Source organism: Rhinoderma darwinii, chromosome 1 (assembly GCF_050947455.1).
Source record: "Rhinoderma darwinii isolate aRhiDar2 chromosome 1, aRhiDar2.hap1, whole genome shotgun sequence".
In the NCBI taxonomy this organism is placed as follows: Eukaryota; Metazoa; Chordata; class Amphibia; order Anura; family Rhinodermatidae; genus Rhinoderma; species Rhinoderma darwinii.
In genome coordinates, this window is record NC_134687.1 from 396436940 (window position 1) to 396462131 (window position 25192).

At 41.6% G+C, this 25192-nt stretch overlaps 1 protein-coding gene across 1 annotated transcript in view; it reads left to right on the forward strand.

Moving 5' to 3' along the window:
- LOC142742591 (spindle assembly abnormal protein 6 homolog) overlaps window positions 1-18803 on the forward strand; it is a 129568-nt gene extending 110765 nt beyond the window's left edge. The window contains exons 14-16 of the mRNA XM_075852515.1: window positions 13824-13921; window positions 17391-17479; window positions 17849-18803. Of these exons, the coding sequence (XP_075708630.1) occupies window positions 13824-13921; window positions 17391-17479; window positions 17849-17940 (279 nt within the window). The 3' untranslated portion in view covers window positions 17941-18803. The remainder of the gene's footprint in view (window positions 1-13823; window positions 13922-17390; window positions 17480-17848) is intronic.
- Window positions 18804-25192: the final 6389 nt, after the last annotated feature.

Here is a 25192-nt window from a genome sequence, read left to right on the forward strand (position 1 = left end):
TCAGGTGTTAATCTGTTATTTATGAAAATTATGCTATTTAATACTGTAAAACCTTTAGGGGCTTTTGTGATTGGGTCAACTAATTCCAGGAGAGAATTCCATCACATACTTTTGCGGGTGTTTTTTTTTTTTTTACAGCACTGTGTGTAACCTCTGCTTATGGAAAGTACTTTACATTGATTCTAAAGCAACAGACTTATGTGATTCTCTCCTACTGCTATTTAAGGACGCATTTACACATACCAGTTTTGTGGAATTTTCTTGCCATGATTTGCGCAACTCGCATTAAAAAAGGTCCGCAAAACCAGCATGTAAATAAACTATTCGGGCAACACCCCTCTTCCAATGCATAAACAAGGAATGTAAGTTTATTTGTGTCCGTTCACACAGTTTTTTGAATCCGTCGTCTGAACGTGCCAATAAAGGCCGAAATTGCCCCCTCCCCCCTTTGATTCAATGGCTGCGGGTAAAAATACGCTGCAGAAAAAATAACGCAGGCATTTTAAAATCTGCCTTAAATTTCCTAAAGGAATTCTGAGGCAGATTGATTTATTTTTTTTTGCCTACAAAAAAAACTGTCATTAGGGCGTATTTCTCTGGAAAAACTCTGTTTACTTGTTTTGTGTTTTTATTTTTGCTTTGTAATAGAAGACCTGCTCACGTGCCACCTTTTTAGGTTAAAATACCAAAATGAAATGCGTTTTACAGCATATAGCTAGCAAATGGAATAGGACACAACCGTCCCATAAGACTAAAGTGATTCAGAATATAAATTGTCTAGCCAATGTAATCCAAAGTCTTAATTTAGGTATTTTTACTATGCTCTTATGTGGGATTCTAAAACGGTTAGTGACGAGGGAATCTGCTAAAGGGTCATTCTGGCTTTTTGTCCTTAGAGATGGATAATAGTTAGGTGCCAGGCCCCTTATATCCCTGACTAAGAGTACGTGAGGGCATGAACCAGCAATAGAAATGGTGCCATTTGGATTTTTATTCCCATGTGGACCCTCTGCTTTATGTATGCGTCTGGTATAGACTTCAAATTAAGATAAAGGTTATGTTATTTCTTACCTATTAACACATTGGCAACAAAACACAGGATAGTAATGGAATAATACATATTTGGTAGATTGTTTCATATTCTACAAGCATCTTTTTATCCAGTGAAAAGGCTAGGTGTATTTTTCTATCATTGACTGCTGTGGAGAACTAACAGAGGAAAGCTGGAGGGACTCTCTTTGTGATGGGGTAGCAAAAAAGCAGTTTTGAGAGATCTTGTGGCTAACCGTGATACCGGTCAGACAGCTAAGTCTTGATTCAGAAACTGCTCTAGATTTATCCTGACTTGACTAATAAGTTTCCATAGAATATTGAACATAGTTACTTTGTATAAGGGTTCAGAAGCATATTCATGTTCTCATATCTCAATATTCATAAGTTATTCTATTTAAATGTACCTAACCTTTTAGGTGACTTAATAAGCATGTGTGTAATAACACTATTTCTGGCCAGTTTATGTATTTTGCATTTAATATCCGTTTTCCTCTCTGCAGGCTCTATCTCTAATGCTCAGTTTTCTCTGAGCTAGTGGGAGAAGCTTAACTGCTAGAATATCTGCACAGAGAAGAGAGCAACCTGCTCTCCTATCTTTGCAGCACACACACAAGCAGCAGCATGGAAGAGATTATACAGCAGTACTGAGCTGTGTAGTGGTGAATCCAGCTCTGGGGTGAGAGATGACACTTACTAGAAGCTGAGCAGCATCTGTGTGTCTTTGCCTCCACTCACTTTGCTCACTCCTTCCCCTCTCCATAAACTTTAATGGGCAGCGTGTAAACTGAGCCTTCAGTGAGCTGATAGTTCGTCTTGAGGAGACAATTTACTAGTGAATTCGGAGTGGGTGAACATTTGGGGAGCTTGAGAAGTGGAAAAAGCCATTTTTCTCTAAGATATAGTACAAAATTTCTTATATTCTTCTTAGGCCAGGTTCCCACGGGACGGATTCGCTGCGTAAAAATAACGCAGCGTATCCGACCTGGAACCCGCAGCACCTTCCGTCAGAAAAACCGTAACAACGTGGTGTGATTTTTTGAACTGAATTTCCGCCGCGGAATGCGGCACTGTGAGGCGAACAAAAAACTTTCATACTTACCCTCTCCCTCTTCTCTGCACGTAGTTCAGCCTCCCTGGATGATGTTGCAGGCCATGTGATATTGCAGCCTGTGATTGGCTGCAGCGGTCACGTGGGATGAAACGTCATCCCAGGAGGCCGGACTGCAGGAAGAAGGAGAGCGTTCTGGGTATGATTTAATTATTTTTTTTCCGGAGTTTCGATTTTTTTCGACGTAAACTCTGCGATTCTGCCGCAAAAGTAGCGACACTTGGCTTTCTGTTGCGGGTTTTGCATTCCCATTGAATTCAATGGGGAAAATCCACAACAGAAAATCTACAAAAACGCAGCATAGAATGGCATGCTGCAGATTTAAATTCCGCACCGCAGGTCAATTAATGTTTGGGCTGCGTTTTTTTGCCCGGAGCGGTGGGATGAGGTTTTCTTAATCTCAACCACTCATTTTGCTGCTACTGTAAATGCAGCAGAATTTCTGCACAGAATTCCTTTGCAGAAATTCTGCATCGTTTACGCTACGTGGAAACCCGGCCTTACGGTTTCTTGTAAAGTTAGTGACCATAGATGAAAATGCAGAAGGACATCAGTGCTGTAAGTTAGGATAATTATATGTTCATTTAAAGGGTAACTAAACTTTCAGAAAACTTCTGACATGTCATTGTGACATGTCGAAAGTTTTGATCGGTAGGGGTCTGAGCGCTGAGACTCCCACCCATCGCTAAAACGAAGCTGCAGAAGCACTCTCTTAAGCACTGAGCCACTTGTTCAGATCGACTTTACTCGGAAAGCCGAGGTAACTGTGTACGGACTGCATAGAAAGGCTATGAGCCCGTACCTGAGCTTTCCGAAAAAACCTGATCATATACTTAAGCGGCTGAGTGCTAACCCGAGTGCTTCTGCCGCTTTGTTTGTAGCGATCGGTGGGGGTCTCAGTGCTCAGACCCCCACTGATCAAAACTTGTGTTCTTTATGTTGTATGATAAATTCTTCTAGTTTTCTTAGTTTCCTCTATGTTGTACTATTTAAGGTGACTTTTTTAAGAATAAGCTGTTGTGTCTAAATTGGGAATAACACTATTACTTGCTATTGTATTCCCCCCCCCCCCTCTGAATGCTTTCTTTAATTCTCAGTTTTCTCTGAGATAGTGGGTGGAGCCTAACTGCTACGATGTCTTCTATACACTTCACACAGAGAAGAGAAGAATCCTGCTCCCCTATCTCTATCATATATAGAAGATGCAGCAGAATGGAGGTGCTAACACAGTAGTAATGGGCAATATAGCTGTGAATCCACTTACTAGAAGCTACAGTATCGTCTGTGTGGGTCTCTCTGCCTTTCTCTCTCTGTTCCCTCACATCTTCATAGATTTCAATGGGCAGCTGTTACCTAAACCCCCGGTGATCTGTCTGTCTTGTCCTGAGGAGGCAGAAAAAAGCAGTTAAAGCGGCTCTGTCACCAGCTTATCGCTCTGGTGAAGGACTCGCGGGATGATGTTGTTCTGTGGATCAAGCTGGGCTGGAATAAAGAAGTGTATGACACTGATTGGTCAGCGTACTACACTTTTTTTCTTTACATCGCCAACTTAGTGAAAAGTAAAAAACAAAAAACGCCCAGTTGGGCATTAAGAACAAATTTGCATAAATCTTAAAATGTTCATAACTTGGTCAAAAATAAGTTTTTCAAAAAAACGAAACAGTAGTTATCTATATTAAAGCGGCTATTAGATTAGGTAGGAGATAGGGCAGTTATAAACTGGTGACAGAGCCTCTTTAAATCAGTTAAGGCTTATTCAGATAAGTGATGTTCATGTCCACGTGCTGTCCGAATGTATAACTGACAGCACGCTGTCTGTACACTTACCCATTAATGTCAATGGACTCCTTCACATGTTCCGATGGTGTGTGCAGAGATAATCAGCACAGCATGCACTAGTTTGGTCTGATTCTCAAGTCAATGGGTCAGTGAAAAATCGGACCGCACACTGACACTGAGTGCTGTTCATTTTTAACTGATGGATTAATGTGAAAAAATGATTATCACTGATGTTAAAAACTGACACACGGAACGCACTGACACAACACTGATAGAACTCTGTCAAATCGTCAGTTTTTCGCTAATGAAACAGACTAATTTTACAACACTCGTCTGAATGAGCCCACGCCACGTCACGGTCAAAATGTGTTTTGTTTTTTTAATGATTTTGTCAAATCACAGCATAAAAAATGCATTTTGACCACGATGTGAAAACTCAGCCTAAGGCCTAATTCACACGAGCGTGTTCGGTCCGTGATATACGGTCCGTGTGTCGGATGCATAGTTATCTATGACGCTAGGTGTCACTGCCTCGCTGTGGGAAAACTGTCCCGTACTGTAATCATGTTTTCAAAACCACAAAAAAGGCCATACTCACTAGGTAGGTGGGTGGGTGAAAACCCGTTCCCATCAGGACGCAGACGGGTCAAAGAATGCTGCAGAAGGAGTGTGCATTAAGTAGTGATAGCCCCTCCCACTAGTCTTGAGGGGAGTGGCGGACTAAGTGCTCAAAGGTGTGCGATAAATGAGTGTCAGTGTAGTGCTAGGGTGTGAATGGATGGTAAAAAATAAATATGTATGTATGAAAGTGTGTAATAATGTAAAAAAAATAAATAAATAAATGAATGTGATAAATAGGGGTCAGTGCTGTGAATAGTACATGGGGTGTCAGTACTATGTGTAATACGTGGAGGGATAATGTGCTGGTCGTCAGGCATGGCGTATCTTGCCGAATAACAGCCTATTTGTAACGCCGCTAGTGTTAGCTAAAGCGGGCTGCTCTGCATTCCAAACCAAACGCCAGCACATCATGCCCTCCCAGCATATAAGACCCGGCTGCGTCCTGAAAAAAAGTGTAGTATACGTAGTAAGAAATATCCATGAAACATGGGGTATTAGTTGTTATTTTGGCCAAAATACGCAAAGCTCGCAACCCAACGTCAAGGGTCCCCAGTGCCTTGCGAGTCCCTAACCAGAACTTTTCGTTCCTAATTTAAAAACACAAACAGAAAAAATGGGACATAAAGATCATCAAAACCACAAAAAAGGCCATACTCACTAGGTAGGTGGGTGGGTGAAAACCCGTTCCCATCAGGACGCAGACGGGTCAAAGAATGCTGCAGAAGGAGTGTGCATTAAGTAGTGATAGCCCCTCCCACTAGTCTTGAGGGGAGTGGCGGACTAAGTGCTCAAAGGTGTGCGATAAATGAGTGTCAGTGTAGTGCTAGGGTGTGAATGGATGGTAAAAAATAAATATGTATGTATGAAAGTGTGTAATAATGTAAAAAAAATAAATAAATAAATAAATGTGATAAATAGGGGTCAGTGCTGTGAATAGTACATGGGGTGTCAGTACTATGTGTAATACGTGGAGGGATAATGTGCTGGTCGTCAGGCATGGCGTATCTTGCCGAATAACAGCCTATTTGTAACGCCGCTAGTGTTAGCTAAAGCGGGCTGCTCTGCATTCCAAACCAAACGCCAGCACATCATGCCCTCCCAGCATATAAGACCCGGCTGCGTCCTGAAAAAAAGTGTAGTATACGTAGTAAGAAATATCCATGAAACATGGGGTATTAGTTGTTATTTTGGCCAAAATACGCAAAGCTCGCAACCCAACGTCAAGGGTCCCCAGTGCCTTGCGAGTCCCTAACCAGAACTTTTCGTTCCTAATTTAAAAACACAAACAGAAAAAATGGGACATAAAGATCATCAAAACCACAAAAAAGGCCATACTCACTAGGTAGGTGGGTGGGTGAAAACCCGTTCCCATCAGGACGCAGACGGGTCAAAGAATGCTGCAGAAGGAGTGTGCATTAAGTAGTGATAGCCCCTCCCACTAGTCTTGAGGGGAGTGGCGGACTAAGTGCTCAAAGGTGTGCGATAAATGAGTGTCAGTGTAGTGCTAGGGTGTGAATGGATGGTAAAAAATAAATATGTATGTATGAAAGTGTGTAATAATGTAAAAAAAATAAATAAATAAATAAATGTGATAAATAGGGGTCAGTGCTGTGAATAGTACATGGGGTGTCAGTACTATGTGTAATACGTGGAGGGATAATGTGCTGGTCGTCAGGCATGGCGTATCTTGCCGAATAACAGCCTATTTGTAACGCCGCTAGTGTTAGCTAAAGCGGGCTGCTCTGCATTCCAAACCAAACGCCAGCACATCATGCCCTCCCAGCATATAAGACCCGGCTGCGTCCTGAAAAAAAGTGTAGTATACGTAGTAAGAAATATCCATGAAACATGGGGTATTAGTTGTTATTTTGGCCAAAATACGCAAAGCTCGCAACCCAACGTCAAGGGTCCCCAGTGCCTTGCGAGTCCCTAACCAGAACTTTTCGTTCCTAATTTAAAAACACAAACAGAAAAAATGGGACATAAAGATCATCAAAACCACAAAAAAGGCCATACTCACTAGGTAGGTGGGTGGGTGAAAACCCGTTCCCATCAGGACGCAGACGGGTCAAAGAATGCTGCAGAAGGAGTGTGCATTAAGTAGTGATAGCCCCTCCCACTAGTCTTGAGGGGAGTGGCGGACTAAGTGCTCAAAGGTGTGCGATAAATGAGTGTCAGTGTAGTGCTAGGGTGTGAATGGATGGTAAAAAATAAATATGTATGTATGAAAGTGTGTAATAATGTAAAAAAAATAAATAAATAAATAAATGTGATAAATAGGGGTCAGTGCTGTGAATAGTACATGGGGTGTCAGTACTATGTGTAATACGTGGAGGGATAATGTGCTGGTCGTCAGGCATGGCGTATCTTGCCGAATAACAGCCTATTTGTAACGCCGCTAGTGTTAGCTAAAGCGGGCTGCTCTGCATTCCAAACCAAACGCCAGCACATCATGCCCTCCCAGCATATAAGACCCGGCTGCGTCCTGAAAAAAAGTGTAGTATACGTAGTAAGAAATATCCATGAAACATGGGGTATTAGTTGTTATTTTGGCCAAAATACGCAAAGCTCGCAACCCAACGTCAAGGGTCCCCAGTGCCTTGCGAGTCCCTAACCAGAACTTTTCGTTCCTAATTTAAAAACACAAACAGAAAAAATGGGACATAAAGATCATCAAAACCACAAAAAAGGCCATACTCACTAGGTAGGTGGGTGGGTGAAAACCCGTTCCCATCAGGACGCAGACGGGTCAAAGAATGCTGCAGAAGGAGTGTGCATTAAGTAGTGATAGCCCCTCCCACTAGTCTTGAGGGGAGTGGCGGACTAAGTGCTCAAAGGTGTGCGATAAATGAGTGTCAGTGTAGTGCTAGGGTGTGAATGGATGGTAAAAAATAAATATGTATGTATGAAAGTGTGTAATAATGTAAAAAAAATAAATAAATAAATAAATGTGATAAATAGGGGTCAGTGCTGTGAATAGTACATGGGGTGTCAGTACTATGTGTAATACGTGGAGGGATAATGTGCTGGTCGTCAGGCATGGCGTATCTTGCCGAATAACAGCCTATTTGTAACGCCGCTAGTGTTAGCTAAAGCGGGCTGCTCTGCATTCCAAACCAAACGCCAGCACATCATGCCCTCCCAGCATATAAGACCCGGCTGCGTCCTGAAAAAAAGTGTAGTATACGTAGTAAGAAATATCCATGAAACATGGGGTATTAGTTGTTATTTTGGCCAAAATACGCAAAGCTCGCAACCCAACGTCAAGGGTCCCCAGTGCCTTGCGAGTCCCTAACCAGAACTTTTCGTTCCTAATTTAAAAACACAAACAGAAAAAATGGGACATAAAGATCATCAAAACCACAAAAAAGGCCATACTCACTAGGTAGGTGGGTGGGTGAAAACCCGTTCCCATCAGGACGCAGACGGGTCAAAGAATGCTGCAGAAGGAGTGTGCATTAAGTAGTGATAGCCCCTCCCACTAGTCTTGAGGGGAGTGGCGGACTAAGTGCTCAAAGGTGTGCGATAAATGAGTGTCAGTGTAGTGCTAGGGTGTGAATGGATGGTAAAAAATAAATATGTATGTATGAAAGTGTGTAATAATGTAAAAAAAATAAATAAATAAATAAATGTGATAAATAGGGGTCAGTGCTGTGAATAGTACATGGGGTGTCAGTACTATGTGTAATACGTGGAGGGATAATGTGCTGGTCGTCAGGCATGGCGTATCTTGCCGAATAACAGCCTATTTGTAACGCCGCTAGTGTTAGCTAAAGCGGGCTGCTCTGCATTCCAAACCAAACGCCAGCACATCATGCCCTCCCAGCATATAAGACCCGGCTGCGTCCTGAAAAAAAGTGTAGTATACGTAGTAAGAAATATCCATGAAACATGGGGTATTAGTTGTTATTTTGGCCAAAATACGCAAAGCTCGCAACCCAACGTCAAGGGTCCCCAGTGCCTTGCGAGTCCCTAACCAGAACTTTTCGTTCCTAATTTAAAAACACAAACAGAAAAAATGGGACATAAAGATCATCAAAACCACAAAAAAGGCCATACTCACTAGGTAGGTGGGTGGGTGAAAACCCGTTCCCATCAGGACGCAGACGGGTCAAAAATAAGTTTTTCAAAAAAACGAAACAGTAGTTATCTATATTAAAGCGGCTATTAGATTAGGTAGGAGATAGGGCAGTTATAAACTGGTGACAGAGCCTCTTTAAATCAGTTAAGGCTTATTCAGATAAGTGATGTTCATGTCCACGTGCTGTCCGAATGTATAACTGACAGCACGCTGTCTGTACACTTACCCATTAATGTCAATGGACTCCTTCACATGTTCCGATGGTGTGTGCAGAGATAATCAGCACAGCATGCACTAGTTTGGTCTGATTCTCAAGTCAATGGGTCAGTGAAAAATCGGACCGCACACTGACACTGAGTGCTGTTCATTTTTAACTGATGGATTAATGTGAAAAAATGATTATCACTGATGTTAAAAACTGACACACGGAACGCACTGACACAACACTGATAGAACTCTGTCAAATCGTCAGTTTTTCGCTAATGAAACAGACTAATTTTACAACACTCGTCTGAATGAGCCCACGCCACGTCACGGTCAAAATGTGTTTTGTTTTTTTAATGATTTTGTCAAATCACAGCATAAAAAATGCATTTTGACCACGATGTGAAAACTCAGCCTAAGGCCTAATTCACACGAGCGTGTTCGGTCCGTGATATACGGTCCGTGTGTCGGATGCATAGTTATCTATGACGCTAGGTGTCACTGCCTCGCTGTGGGAAAACTGTCCCGTACTGTAATCATGTTTTCAGTACGGGACAGTAGTTCCACGGAGAGGCAGGGACTCCTAGTGTCATAGATAACTATGATGCTAGGAGCCCGGCTCCCTGTGTTCGGTCCGGGAAATGCGGCCGACACAGGGACCTTATATGACGGATTAAACACGCTTGTGTGAATTAGGTCTAAGTGAACAGTTAGGCTGGATTCACATGAGCATGTTCGGTCCGTAAAGGACGGAACGTATTTTTGCCGCATGTCCCGGACCGAACACACTGCAGCGAGCCGGGCTCCTAGCATCATAGTTATGTACGACGCTAGGAGTCCCTGCCTCTCCGTGGAGCTACTGTCCCGTACTGAAAACATGATTACAGTACGGGACAGTTGTCCCGCAGCGAGGCATTGACTCCTAGCGTCATAGATGACTATGATGCTAGGAGCCCAGCTCCCTGCAGTGTGTTCGGTCCGGGACTTGCGGCCGAAGTATGTTCCGTCCTTTACGGACCGAACATGAACCTGTGAATCCAGCCTTCGAAGGGGAGAGGGAAGGAGCCTGTTGAGTAAAGAGAGCAATTTTTCTCTATTAAGAGATATTAAAAAGTGTCCTTGCTTGTACCATTGCTTTATGCAAAGTTAAAATGTTTTGGACCATTTAACTGTATTAAGTGTTGGTTTTTTTTTGTAGTTTTTTTAAATAATATAAAAAAATATATATTTATTTTCTTTTAAAGCAATCCAAATAGAGTAGATCTTGTTTTCAGATGGCTCCTGAGTGTGCAGTACACACATTCTGCTAAGTTTTTCAGGTGTGCAACAGATGGCTGTAAACTAAATCTGATGGTAATCTGAAGGAGAAAACAATTCTTAAGAATACATGGACAGGTGTTTTAAAGCCGAAAATACATCCCCCAGGTTAGATGAAAAAGGATATGGAACACATTGCTCTGGACTGTAGGAAGTGTGAAGAGACCGTATATAAATGTGTGGTGTTTTTTTTTTTAGTTTTGTTTTTTTTGTAAGACCATCTGTTCATTTTCCTTTGTTAGCTTAATGTTTATTCCTTCATATATTTTTTCACATTTTTTTTCCTATTGACTAATATGATGCTTAAAAGAAATGTCATCAGTAAATTATTTACAGGTCAGTGGGGAACATTCCTTCAGTTTCATGAAGTAGTTAAGGCCCAAATATTTGGGCTCTAGGAAGCGGAGGGAACAAGCACATCTGAAAGCGAAGGTACCCGCATTCTACCAGGGCAACACTTTCCTAGCGCTATTCCCCAAAATGCAAAGAATGAAAGGTTCCGAAAAGGGGCAGTGTGTGTTACAAAAAGTGATAAGTATGGACACCATTTATCTGTGCGGCACTGGCCTGTACATAAAGGATTGCTTTAACCGGTTCAGGACCAGACAGTCTTATCCATTCTTGGCACGCGTTAAACTGCTATGACTTTCTGTTTCTTTTTTTATTTGGTGGGCTAGCGTTTGATTTTTGCAACGTTTTTTTCCGTAGACCATGCAGGTTTCTTTTTTTTTTATAATTTTTATACACCTCTTTTTTGCTATTAGAATTTTTAGGCTAAGGCCCTGTTCACACAGTTTTTGCAGGCAGAAATGGGGTTTTTGAGGCGGAAAACGCCTCAAGATAGGGCATGTCGCTGCTCTTTCCTGTGAGTATTTTTTTCTGCTCGCGGGAATAAAACTCCTCCACCAGCCATTGAAATCAATGGGAGGCAATTTCGGCCATTTCTTGCCGCGTGTTTTTTGCAGCGGTTTCCGTGTGAACAGGGACTTATAGTTTGAAAAGAATAGTGAATGATATGCTTTTTGTAACTTTCACCTTTTTTTTTTTTCTGGTAATATAGTTTTACGCTAAAATAGACCTTTTATTTGTGATGGTCATTGTCTACCGTAAATTTTGATATAATTTGATCAGGGCTTGCGTTACGACCATGATTGGCATGGGGAATGAGTTTTGTTGGCTGGGTATGTTATGTGTATGTATTTTTAGTTTATTCACACCCTTATTTTACTTTTTTTTATTATTATTGCTTGTTCCTCAAAGGTCATAAAAGCCCTTTGGGGGACTTTTTTTCTTTGTCTCCTTTTACAAAATGTTTTTCCACTGTTACTGGGGCTGCACAACTCCAGTGACTGTCACTGTTGGGGCTGTGCTGGGTCTCATTGGACTATGGCACAGGTTTTAAGGACCTGGAATGCCTGGCATATAAATACTGTGGACGTTCGTGAACCAGTTAAAGCGCAGCACACATCTCTGTATTTTTATTATTTACCCCCTTATGCCCTGATGTACTCAGCTCAAATTACATATGCCCCCAAATTATTAGCTGAGATAGCAGTAAAACTACTGCTAAGCAAAATCTTCACTCCAAAAGCTAAATGGCGCACCCACCCTCCTGAGCTCTACAGTGTGCCTAAACATATGGGGTATTACTGTACTCTGGAGAACCCACTTAATAATTTATGGTGTGTGTGTGTCTCCAGTGGCACAAGCTGGGCACAATATATTAGTCACTAGTCCACCTCCTGTTTTATTGTATGTCTGTGTAGATTTATCCTGGTTTGTAGTTTTTGTATTGTTTCTCCAATGTAGATTCCTTTATTGATGCACCTTGTACACAGGATCATGTACACTACATTGGAGGATGTACAGGAGAACGTGCCAGTGATTTTATAGTCCTGCTGCGTGTTTGGGATGTGGATGGTGTTTGATGACCAGATGTTGATACAGGTCTTGCATTTTCTACTGTTGCAAGGAAAAGTGCCAGTCTCTGATGGTGGTGAGAGGGCACTTCTGACCAGGAGATTCCTTAGGTTTGGTGGCTGTTTGTAGGCAAGGAGTGGTAAATCTGGGAATATTTCCTTCAGTTTATTGTCTTTGTTAAATATAGGTTGAATATGTGAGAAATTGCTGCGACAGTTCTAAGCCTGGTAACGTCCTAGAAAAAGAAAAGAACATTAAAAAAACGATGTAAACATAAAGTAGACATATGGGATATGTGAACTAGTAACTATTTTGTGTGGTATTACTATCTATTTTACTATTTTGCAGCGTGCATCGGGGTTTAATGAGTGCAGAGCTGCTTCAGCATGAGCAGCCCTGCACTAATCTATGTGTCAGCTCTCTCTACAAGTGCTGACACCTCTTTGACTTAGCTTCATAAAACAAACGTGTTTTTTTTTTTTTTTTTAAATGAAACTAAAGTTGCAAGTGCAGCGCTGCTCACAATGAAGCAGTCTGCACTTTTCTCCCCCCCCTGTGTGTATACGCACACACTTACACACACACTTACGCACACACACACACACACACACACACACACACACACACACACACCATAGATGAATTTATTAAGAAAATTACAGAAGTTTTTTTGTTTTTTTTCTCATTTTTAGTGATTTGTCTGCTCTTATTAAAAATGTAAAACATGGAATTCAACTAATCTAGAAAAGCCTAAAGCCTCATGAGTCTTGTAAAAAAACAAAGTAAAAATAGTTAGGATATTCAAAGCGGTTGCAAAGATATTATCGTTTAAAGAAGTGCACATTAGAAATGGAAAATTTGACCTGGACGCGGGCATCAATGACCCTTGGTCATGAAAGGGCTAAACAACATGATACATTGTTTTATTTAAAAAAAAAAAAAAATGTTCGCAGGTTTACATAGCTTTTTAATGTAGAATATACTGTACTGAAACTAAAGAAAAAATATTTTTGGAGTGGAATGGGGGAAAAAAAAACAAGTTCTCCAATGGTATTTTGACTTTTTTGTTTTTGCGGTAAAAGCGGTATGTTAACGTTATTACGCGGGTCAATACGCTTACGATAATCCCAAATACAATACATGTGCATGGGGTTTTCAAAACCTGATCCACGTAAAGCAGAAAAAAAAATGTGGAAAACCCTCAACAAGACCCATCCCGATGCTTTTTCTACAAAACACTAGTATTTGTGTCATTACCTTTTTTTAATTTGATTTAGCAAAAAAAAAAATCCTTGGCAACGTTTCTCAAATATTCTTTTCTTTTTTCAGCCGCGGTTTCCCACAGGTAATGATCCCTACTTTGCTTCAACAGCATCTCATCCATCTAAGTACTATGCCAACAGTCTTACCCCAGCTTTACGAACAAGTGTACAAGGCCCCAGTGGTTCAAGGCTTGGCCCCCAGGCAGGCACTTTTTTAAATCACTGTTATAACACTTGGATTTGACATTAGGCACAATCATGGTGATTACGGGAGCACTCTACTCAATATTGATAATAACAAATGCAGGAAACTACTGTTATTTGGATATAATTTTCTAGTAGTACTTTCTTATTTCGAGCCCAAAGTGTGATTTTTATATCCTATTGCTATACTTTTTAAGAGTTTTGCTGTGGGACAATGGTGTATAAAATGTTTTTTATTTTATATATTTATTTATTTTTGTTTTCCTTGCTGTAGGTGAGATTCAGTTTAAATTTCCCTGCTGATTGCAGTCCCAGTCCTGATCCCAGGCATATCCCTTCTACATCCACTCCTATTTTGCCTCCTACCTCATGGTATGTTTGTTAGTGAATTTGTCTGAGTTTTTATTGCACTCTCTTGCGCTTGTGTTCTGCTGAATCCAATGGTTAGGGGCAATATAAATGTTTACTCTGGGGTTATCCTTTTATAGCGGCTCTGTCAACTTCGTGTAGTGCCTATAAGGCCCACAGAGAAATTATTGGACTCTGGCACTTCCCCTGTTCTCCTCAGCCTTGCAGTATTCTCTTGTATATAGAGGTGATCGTCACATAGCCATAGATGAGTGGGGAGACAGGTCAGCACCAGGTTTTGTAAATACAGTGGCTTTTCTTGGACGTTCGCTGAATTGTTTGGTTTTCACGCTTTTTTTTTTTATATTAACCCCTTAATGACCAGGCTTTTTTGCACGTTCATGACAAGCACTATTTTTATTTTTTTCACTGTTACATTTCTAAGAGACATGGGTGCACATAGCATATTGATTGCATTTTATTAACTTTTTTGTTGGGAGGGAATTGGAAAAAAAAAAACGCTATTCCAGCATTTGTTTTTCAGGTTTTAAATTTACGCCATTGACTATGCAGTTTAAACATGTTAACTTTTATTCTATGGTTCTGTACGATTGCGGCAATAATAAATATGTATAGTTTAATTATTAACAATAGGGAAGGGGAATGCGGATAAGAAAAAAATTAAAAAGGGAAAAAAAGTTACTTGAATCACGATCTCTTAAGAATATTTAAACTGGTATAAATTGCCTGACCGGTGAGCAGTCCCTTTATTAAGAACACCCTATTGTGAATTATCAAATCCCATTTATTTTTATTTCTATTTTTTAATTATAAACCTCTTACTTGCTGCCAAATTACCTTTTCATGATTTTTAATTTAGAATGTGATGTAGTAATATAATTAAATGGGAATAAGTAGGGAAGGTTGGGTTTAATGAATCGTAATCATTGCTGGTGGAGATCACTTCAGTTGAAAATACAGAATTGATGCTTTATTCCAGTATTTCTTTATTTTAATACAAAAGTATCTCTCTTACTGGTGAAACTAGCTGCTCTATTCAATGCACCATGTTATCATAGGTTGCTAACCAGTCCAAACCGCGGCATGATTAGTACATATGTAGCTACTGAAAGTATCAAAAGATCACTATGTTGTGTGTGGTTATTATTGGAATCCACACACTCCGTAGCGTGAGCGCTCTAAGCTCCCTGATCACTGTGCACTGTGTGCCGAGAGCTTAGACAGCTGACACGCTCGCCGCTATTCACCTGATCAGTGAGGGCAGTAAAACATTACCACTCTCATTTAGTGATCACCCCGGTATATGAGCGTACTAGTGCCCGGCTATGATTTCACTCTCTTGCTAATCCAAGAAAGGTTATAGCATTGAACTACAATTTAGCAAATGAAAGATGGCGGCGGGCTCAGAAGCTGAGCCTGCGCCATCAGCGTGGGTAGTGCAATGTATTCGACTAAAGATGAGAGGTGCAGGTCTTCAAGTCCACTAGTGGGGAAAAAAAAAAGTTATAAAAAAGTTCAAAGTTAAAAAATGTAAAGCTGCCTTTTTTTTTCCCTATAATAAGTCTTTTATTATAGGAAAAAAAATTAAACCGATAAAGTACACATATTTGGTATCACCATGACCCAAACTATAAAACTGTTATTTTTCCCGCACGGTGAACACCGCTAATTTTTTTTTAAGAAAAAGCAATACCAGAATCGCAATTTTTTTGGTCACCATCCCTTCTAAAATATATAATAAAAAAATTATCAAAAGGACCAGCTGATCCTCATAGGCTTCCGTGAATGGCAGACCGGAGGCCATTGTATGGCCTCCGGATTTGCCATGCAACCGACGGCAGCACCCACAATCGGTCCTCGGGAAAGTTTGTTGTAGCAACAAACTTTCCAGTTTGTTGCTACAACAAACTTTCCCTGCGATCACATGATCGGGACCTGAACCAATCAGGTCCCGGTCATGTCTCTGGGACCAGAGGCAGGGGTTAACAGCGCGATCCGGGTGTCAGCACTACTCTGAGACACCCGGATCGCGCTTTTAACACCCACTGTGAATTCACGTCGGCGCTGCACAGAGCCCAGCAAGCGCCGACGTGAATTTACGGTGGGCGGTCAGGAAGCAGTTAATAACGGTGATCATATTCTCTGTAGCCGAACCAATCGGTTCGGCTGTCGGAGAACAGGTTGCTGGGGAGCCGCGGACACTGACACAGCCGGCGTCCAAGCACTTTTCACATCGCTATGCCGGCTGGAATAGAGATCTGTATATACACGCCCTGGCAGCACGGGGTATGTGCGAAAAGGACGTGTATCTACAGATTGTCGGCATGAAAGGGTTAAAGTCCAATGTGTCACGAGAAAACAATCTCAGAATCGCTTGAAAAAATAAAATAATTCCCAAGTTATTATCACTTCAAGTGATACATGTCAGATTTGAAAAAAATTGTCCTTAAGGCCAAAACAGGCTTAGACACGAAGGGGTTAATGACCCAGAGATTTTTCGTGTTTTCGTTTTTTCCTTCCTCTCCCTCCAAGGGCCATAACTTTTTAATTTTCTATTGACGTGGCCGTATGAGGGGTTTTATTTCGGTGGGCTTTTTGGAGGGGCCGTCCCCTTTTTTCTAACAGGTAAGATTCTGCGGTCGCTATTGACCGTGGCATCGAAGTGGTTAAACATCCAGTTATCTCGGATTTCGACCGTTAGAGAAGGGTGTCGGCAGTAACAGCCCGTGATCCTGCTCCATATAACCCCCCTCCCCCCCCCTATGACCTACACGAAACCCCAAAAAACATGAGTGGTTTTTAACAATCTAGGACAGATGCTTACCACTTGGAAGTAAATAATTAAGGTTCTCAAGCAATGACTACAAGCAGAGGTCTTGAAATTCATGGAGCTTTGCTACTCAATGTATATTAGAAAGTTGCATAACTTTTTATTATACAGTAAGTATGCTTTATTTGCTGAAACCGAAAAACTCTAACAAAATGATGAGGTATTTGGATTTTCAGTTGTGCCACACAAACTCTTAGGCAGAATTCAGACGGCGTACTATACATCAGTGTGACGGCCGTCAAACGGACGCATGTATTTCATTGGGGAGGTTGTTTTAACAGACCGTGTGAAGGGTACAATGAAGAAGAGAACATGTCCTATTTTCGTCCGTTTTCACAGAACCCTTGATAGACTCAAGTCTATGGGGATCCGTGAAAACGTGTCATGCACGTGTGCAACTCAGACGTGAAAAACAACTGTTTTTCACTCCACGGCTATGGCAATGAAGAGCATAGTTGCATTGTAGAGAAACCGTTTTACGTCTTAAAAATCAAAAATAGGATTTGAAAAAGTATGCTTTTTCCCTTTTTTAAAATAAATAAAAGCAAACCTAAAAAAGTTTCAAAACGGGGCTGTGGGAACCTGGCCTAAGAATTCAATTGATGTTACATAATTTAATGGATTGATTTGTTGTTGATACAGTGACCCAAACGGGTTAGATATGAAGTACCTTAAAAGAAATGCAAGTGTCCCTGTCAAAGTACCAAAGAATGGGAATAATTCAAGTTCAGGTGAGTTGAAATAGTAATGTCAATGCTTCACCATGAAATCAAAGGTATCGTCTTATGATTCATTATAACCGTCTTAAACCTTGTGCACAAACTCCTATACAGTGACAAATGGAATTCCTGTGTCACAGTGTACAGTAGAGCTGATTTAGCGGACTGTGCCTACAGAATGGACTTAGAGCAAGCTGTAATCATTGGTGAATTTCTTTTGCTAATGCACAAAATAGAGGCTTCTGCAGGGTCAATGAGTAAAACATGCATGTTTGACTCTGCAAAGCCATTTTTTGGTGAGGGAGCTAGTGCCAGATCAAGCCTTTTAATATAGTTGGCCTCAAACAATGTAAAATAGTTTTTTCTTCCTTTTTGTTTTAGGACCGCCTAAGCCTGCTTTAACTAAATCTGGAAGTTCTCCGATATTGTCGGCTTATTTCCCAGGACAACAGCCCAGACTTCCTGCCTCTTAAAATGCAACCGAATAAGTGACCGTTTGCTGCAACTAGCTGAACACTGGTTTGGGTAGATATGCAGTTAATTAAAACTGCCATAGAGACCAAAATGCTGTATCCAAACTGAATAATGCTGACTATTTTTAATCTGTGTAGTGTTTTTTATAGGAACTTTTACATCATATATTCAAAATAAATGTAAACCAAAAGCTAACTGAATGTGACGACATAAATTTGGTGCTAAAGTAGTCACATCTGTTTAATGTTTCTTCTAGCCAGATAATACACTAGGGTGTGCATAAGGGATGTATGTGTATATTTTTCTTGCCTTTTTACACGAATTGTGCGTAACATAGCTACACCTAAAGCACATTTAAGTGCACTGATTGTGTTTAATATGTGGAAGAGAGATAGTGAATTATTGCCATTATCCTGCGTTTGCTGCAAATGTACCTGGAATTCTAAGGGATCTATGCTTATTTATGTGAGGGAGGAACTACTGTTATAATATTTGTTAAGTGGTAAATTGAGTGTAAGTGAGTGAATGGATTTGTTGGCATATAACTACATCAATTAGGCATTCCTCTTGGCTATGTTTTCCTGAGTAAAAAATGCATTATCTGGACCTTTTTACTTCTATTATGTCAAGCCACACTTGTGATTTTCCATTATAAATCTATGTAGTGCTACTTATAAATGCCGGCTTTTTTTTTTATAAAAACACTAATACACTCTTATTGTCAGTATTAAAAATGTTATTTTCACAATAAACTTTACACACCGTTAAAATGGATATTGCATATAAATGCTCTTTAAAACGTAGCCAATTCAATGGGTGGCTGGATTTTTTTCTATGTACCTGTAATGATGTCGTATTTTCCTTTTCTGTCATTTCTTGCATAATTTTCTGATCCGTTTTTATAATATTTTGATGTCATTGACTTGTGTGTTAAACATTTCAATATATAAATATCCTATTTCCATTGTTAAACATGTATTTAATGTCTGTAAAATAATAAAGTATTTATATTTTGATCATGAATGTCTCATTGCTTCAGTGTGTTTGTGTAGTTTTACATTATATAATAGATTATATTTACTATTTCATTGATGTTTTATTTGTATTTGGTTTACGGTAGGGCCCGTTAATACCACTAGCATGTTCAAAGTCCACTGCTGGAATGCTGTAAGACTTAAATAATTTGTGCTTAAAAAGTTGATCATAATGTTGTCCCTTAATGATGCAATTTGCATGACCACATCAGTCTACTGTGCCCCTAAAATCACAGGCGTAGCTAGGTGGGGGGGGGCATATGCACCGGGAGCAACTAGGAGGGAAGGTAGCGGGTGCCGAACTGGCTGTACAGGTGTCAGAGGCTCCTCCTGGAGCGGAGTCCCCGGCCAGAGTGTTGATGGGGATTCTGCTCCTGGAGAAGCCCCTGACGTCACGGTCCATATATCAACTGTGATGTCAGGGGCTCCTCTAGGAGAGGAATCCCCGACCAGAGCGTTGCCGACACTCTGGCTGGGTATTCCGCTCCTAGAGGGAGCCACTGACCTCCCTGTCAATATATGAACAGTGACGTCAGAGATGACTCCTGGAGTAGAATCCCTGGCCAGAGCGCTGCCGACGCTCTGGCCGTGGTTTCCGCTCTGGCCGTGGTTTCCGCTCTTGGAGAAGCCCCTGATGTCACTATACATATATGGACGGTGATGTCCAGGGCTCCTCCAGGGGGCCCCAATGGTGCGATCTACTAGGGGTGGGGAGTGTGGAAATATCTACTAGAGGTGGGGAGTGTGGCACTATCTCAAGAGGAAGCTGTTCATAATTTCAACATAGTCTCATTAGCCTCAGTTATACAATATGTTTTAGTCAGGCACACTGACCTCTTTAATTTTATTTTCTCTTAATATATTGTTACGTTAACTACCTTCTATAACTATATTGCTTGTAAAATGTACAAATGGTTTTATGCTAGAGTTACATAAAGAAAAAGAATTACACCTCATTGATTAAGAAATTTACCATGGGTGGGGTGGGGAGCCAAACTGAATCTTTTCCCCAGGTACTGAAGAACCTAGCTAAGCCTCTGCCTTAAATATTTAAATTTCAGTCTAATAGGGGCACAGTATTGTGGAAATCCAGCTTAGCAAATAGAACTGTAACACTTTTTATTAAGATGCTCTACAGAATTCTTATTTAAATTTGAAATGTTTATTTTCTAGTGTCAGTAAGGAACAGTGCAGATTTGTTAGTATAAAATACTGTATGTGTACTCTGGCTAATCATAACCTTCAGATCTGGCAAGCTTCTGTTCAGTCTCTGACTGTGTTGGAAGCCACACTTTTATACATGTAGGCCTTTTGTATTTATTTCTTCATCTGTCAAAGTAGAGCCAATAATTTATTAAAAATTTTGGACCGACAAAACGTCTTTACTCATTAAAGTATTCACTGGGGACACAGTGCCATGGGTATAGGCTGCTGTCACTAGGTAAATATAAAAACAAATGTGTAGCTCCACCCCGTGGGCTGTATCCTCTGCTGAGCACTCGGTTTTAGCGTAGGAGGCAGACATGTCCTGCACTGAATTCTGCTAGATTTGTTTTCTTTTATCTTTCAGGTGCAGGGTGCAAGTCCCTCGAGTGTTTCACTTGGTGACTCCCCTGCGGGCGCTGGGTGGGAGAAATTCCCACTTTTTCAGTGGATGCCTGCCATTTTAGCGGATGCTCTTCCCACCTCAATGGATGCCCACCACTCTGTTGGATGTTCCCCGCCTCCGTTACCCAGTCCCCGATTACCCCACCGGCGGTTAATGGATGCCGGCCAGCCACACTACGTGTGTGCGTTTTCCAAAGGGGTGACAGGCTGCTCCTGAAGGCGACTGACACGCAAGTCGTCCGTCGTCCTTCCCCCACAATTGGGAGCTGCTGTGGTGATGGAGCATTCAGACTATGTCAGCGGATTTTGCGCACTGGTGGGCTTGCTAAACAAGTGGTCTGTATATCAAGTGGAGTTACAAAAACCAGATTGCCTTACTGTGTTGTGTGTGACAAAGTGGGGGGCCGTTGTATGTGATATATGTATTGATTGCTTGCTTGCTAAAAAGTTTGCAAAAGTGACACAATTTAAAACCATTTTTTCTTTGCAGCTTACTTCCTGTTGAGCAGCTGACTAGGGGGAGGGGTTAGCTGGTCCCAGGTGGTATAAATTAGGCCTCAGTACACTGTAGAGCCTGCTCTGGTGGGCTTGGTCTGTATATCAAGTGGAGTTACAAAAACCGGAGTTAAAAAGAGCTAAAGCCCCAGTAAGTACTCTTCTATTCTTTTTGCATTAACAACTGTTCGCTGTTTTTTTGTAACTGGGATAATGGCCAGCAAGATTGGAGGTTTTCTTCAGTGCACAGTTTGCCATATGTATGCACGACTGGAGCCTGAGTTCCAGGGTGAATACCTCTGTGGCAGATGTGAGCATGTTGGTGACCTGGAAGCTCTCATTAGAGATCTGGAGGAGCAAAATGCAACACTGAGGAAGATAGACAATCTTGAGCGGAGCTTGCTGCTCACGGAGTATGCAGTTAGTGGGTTAGAACTGGAGGGTGAAGACGTGGGTGAGCAGGATCAGGCAAGTAGCTGCGTTAATGTAGTTAGGGGCAGTAGAAAGGGGTCCAAGAAAAGGAAGGCCGATCCTGTTTCGGACATTCCAAGCAAAATTGCCAAGTTGGGTGATGATGCGAGGGTGTCCGTCTCAGAAATGGCAGCCCTAGTGGATACTGATCTCTCTAACAGCCGGGAGAACAGCCCAGCTAGTAGTCGGCGGGATGGTAATGCAGGTAAGCCAAGACAATTGATAGTCGTAGGGGATTCTATAATCAGGAAGACGGATAGAATAATTTGTCGCCAAGACCACCTCAACCGAATGGTTTGCTGTCTCCCTGGTGCCAGGCTTCGGCATGTGGTGGAACGGGTGGACAAATTGCTGGGAGGGGCTGGTGATGATCCAGCTGTTGTGGTCCATGTCGGTACCAACGACAGAATAAATGGTAGGTGGAGGAGCCTTAATAATAATTTTAAAGAACTAGGCTACAAGCTGAAGGAAAGGACCTCCAAGGTTGTATTCTCAGGAATACTGCCTGTGCCATGCTCATCACAGGAAAGACAGCGGGAGCTCAGGGAGTTAAATGCATGGCTTAAGTCTTGGTGTAGAGGAGAAGGCTTTGTGTTCTAGAGCACTGGGCTGACTTTTCATTGGGGTACAAACTGTATTCTGCAGATGATTTGCACCTAAATGGAAGGGGGTCCGCTGTGCTGGCGGAGAGAATTCTGGCTGGGGTGATGGAGTATTTAAACTAGGGCGGAGGAGGGAGGTCAATGTAGAAAAAAAAGGGGTAGTCAGGTTAGAGAGAGGTCAGACTATATTGGTGGGGGGAGAAACAGAATGTGGGGAGAGGACTAGACAACAGGATAAGGAGATCCTTTTGTTACATAACGGCAGTGTAAATAAAAATGCACAAATAATGTCAAATCACATTTCTGATAATAAAAGTGAAAAACTGAAAGGCAAGTTAAAGTGTATGTTCACAAATGCCAGAAGTCTAGCAAGCAAAATGGGGGAGCTGGAGGCCTTGGTACTGGAAGAAAATATAGATATAGTTGGTGTTGCTGAAACATGTCTGGACTCTTCACAAGACTGGGCTGTAAATCTACAGGGTTTTACACTGTTTCGGAAAGACAGGACAAATAGGAAAGGCGGTGGTGTATGTCTGTATGTGAGACGTGATATGAAGGCAAGTGTGAAAGAGACAATAGTGGGTGAATACTGTGAGGAGGTTGAAACCTTTTAATGTGGTGCCTATATTCAAAAAGGGCTCTAGGTCTTCCCCGGGTAATTATAGACCAGTAAGCTTAACATCCATCGTGGGGAAAATGTTTGAGGGGCTATTGAGGGACAATATACAGGATTATGTGACAAAAAATAGTAAAACCGTGCTGGCTGTCACTTATAATACTAAGGACAGAAGTTGTCAAACTAACCTGATTTGTTTTTATGAAGAGGTGAGCAGAAGCCTAGACAGAGGGGCCGCTGTGGATATAGTGTTTTTGGACTTTGCAAAGGCATTTGACACTGTCCCCCATAGACGTCTAATGGGTAAATTAGGTTTAGAAAATATAGTTTCTAATTGGATTGAGAATTGGCTCAAGGACCGTATCCAGAGAATTGTGGTCAATGATTCCTACTCTGAATGGTACCCGGTAATAAGTGGTGTACCCCAGGGTTCAGTGCTGGGACCACTATTATTCAACTTATTTATTAATGATATAGAGGATGGGATTAATAGCACTATTTCTATTTTTGCAGATGTCACCAAGCTATGTAATATAGTTCAGTCTATGGAAGATGTTCGTTAATTGCAAGCAGATTTAAACAAACTAAGTGTTTGGGCATCTAGTTGGCAAATTAAGTTTAATGTAGATAAATTGAAAGTTATGCATCTGGGTACCAACAACCTGCATGCAACATACAGTGAAGGAAATAAGTATTTGATCCCTTGCTGATTTTGTAAGTTTGCCCACTGTGAAAGTCATGACCAGTCTAGAATTTTTAGGCTAGGTTAATTTTACCAGTGAGAGATAGATTATATATAAAAAAAAAAAAAAACATAAAATCACATTGTCAAAATTATATATATTTATTTGCATTGTGCACAGAGAAATAAGTATTTGATCCCTTTGGCAAACAAGACTTAATACTTGGTGGCAAAACCCTTATTGGCAAGCACAACAGTCAGACGTTTTTTGTAGTTGATGATGAGGTTTGCACACATGTTAGATGGAATTTTGGCCCACTCCTCTTTGCAGATCATCTGTAAATCATTAAGATTTCGAGGCTGTCGCTTGGCAACTCGGATCTTCAGCTCCCTCCATAAGTTTTCGATGGGATTAAGGTCTGGAGACTGGTTAGGCCACTCCATGACCTTAATGTGCTTCTTTTTGAGCGACTCCTTTGTTGCCTTGGCTGTATGTTTCGGGTCATTGTCGTGCTGGAAGACCCAGCCACGACCCATTTTTAATGTCCTGGTGGAGGGAAGGAGGTTGTCACTCAGGAATTTGACGGTACATGGCTCCATCCATTCTCCCATTGATGCGGTGAAGTAGTCCTGTGCCCTTAGCAGAGAAACACCCCCAAAACATAATGTTTCCACCTCCATGCTTGACAGTGGGGACGGTGTTCTTTGGGTCATAGGCAGCATTTCTCTTCCTCCAAACACGGCGAGTTGACTTAATGCTAAAGAGCTCAATTTTAGTCTCATCTGACCACAGCACCTTCTCCCAATCACTCTCAGAATCATCCAGATGTTCATTTGCAAACTTCAGACGGGCCTGTACATGTGCCTTCCTGAGCAGGGGGACCTTGCGGGCACTGCAGGATTTTAATCCATTACGGCGTAATGTGTTACCAATGGTTTTCTTAGTGACTGTGGTCCCAGCTGCCTTGAGATCACTAACAAGTTCCCCCCGTGTAGTTTTTGGCTGAGCTCTCACATTCCTCAGGATCAGGGATACCCCACGAGGTGAGATTTTGCATGGAGCCCCTGATCGATGTCGATTGACAGTCATTTTGTACGTCTTCCATTTTCTTACTATTGCACCAACAGTTGTCTCCTTCTCACCCAGCGTCTTACTTATGGTTTTGTAGCCCATTCCAGCCTTGTGCAGGTCTATGATCTTGTCCCTGACATCCTTAGAAAGCTCTTTGGTCTTGCCCATGTTGTAGAGGTTAGAGTCAGACTGATTAATTGAGTCTGTGGACAGGAGTCTTTTATACAGGTGACCATTTAAGACAGCTGTCTTTAATGCAGGCACCAAGTTGATTTGGAGCGTGTAACTGGTCTGGAGGAGGATGAACTCTTAGGCCCTGTTCACACGGAGTTTTTTGACACGTTTTTTGACGCGGAAAACGCGTCGGAAAACGCGCCAAAAACGACCCAAAATGACTCCCATTGATTTCAATGGGAGACGGAGGCGTTTTTTTACCGCGAGTAAAAAAAACGCCTCGCGGCAAAAAGAAGGGACATGACCCTTCTTGATGCGTTTTCCGCGTCCAAAACCGCATTGAAAGCAATGGGGACACGTCAAAAAACACCTCAAACTAGTGAGGTGTTTTCTGACGAGTATATTGCCGAGTGTTTTGGAGGAGTTTCTTGCAGGAGTCGTCTCCTGCTGCTAGTCCAGCCCAGCAAGGGGCTGTCATTTCCTGTCTGCTCGTGGAG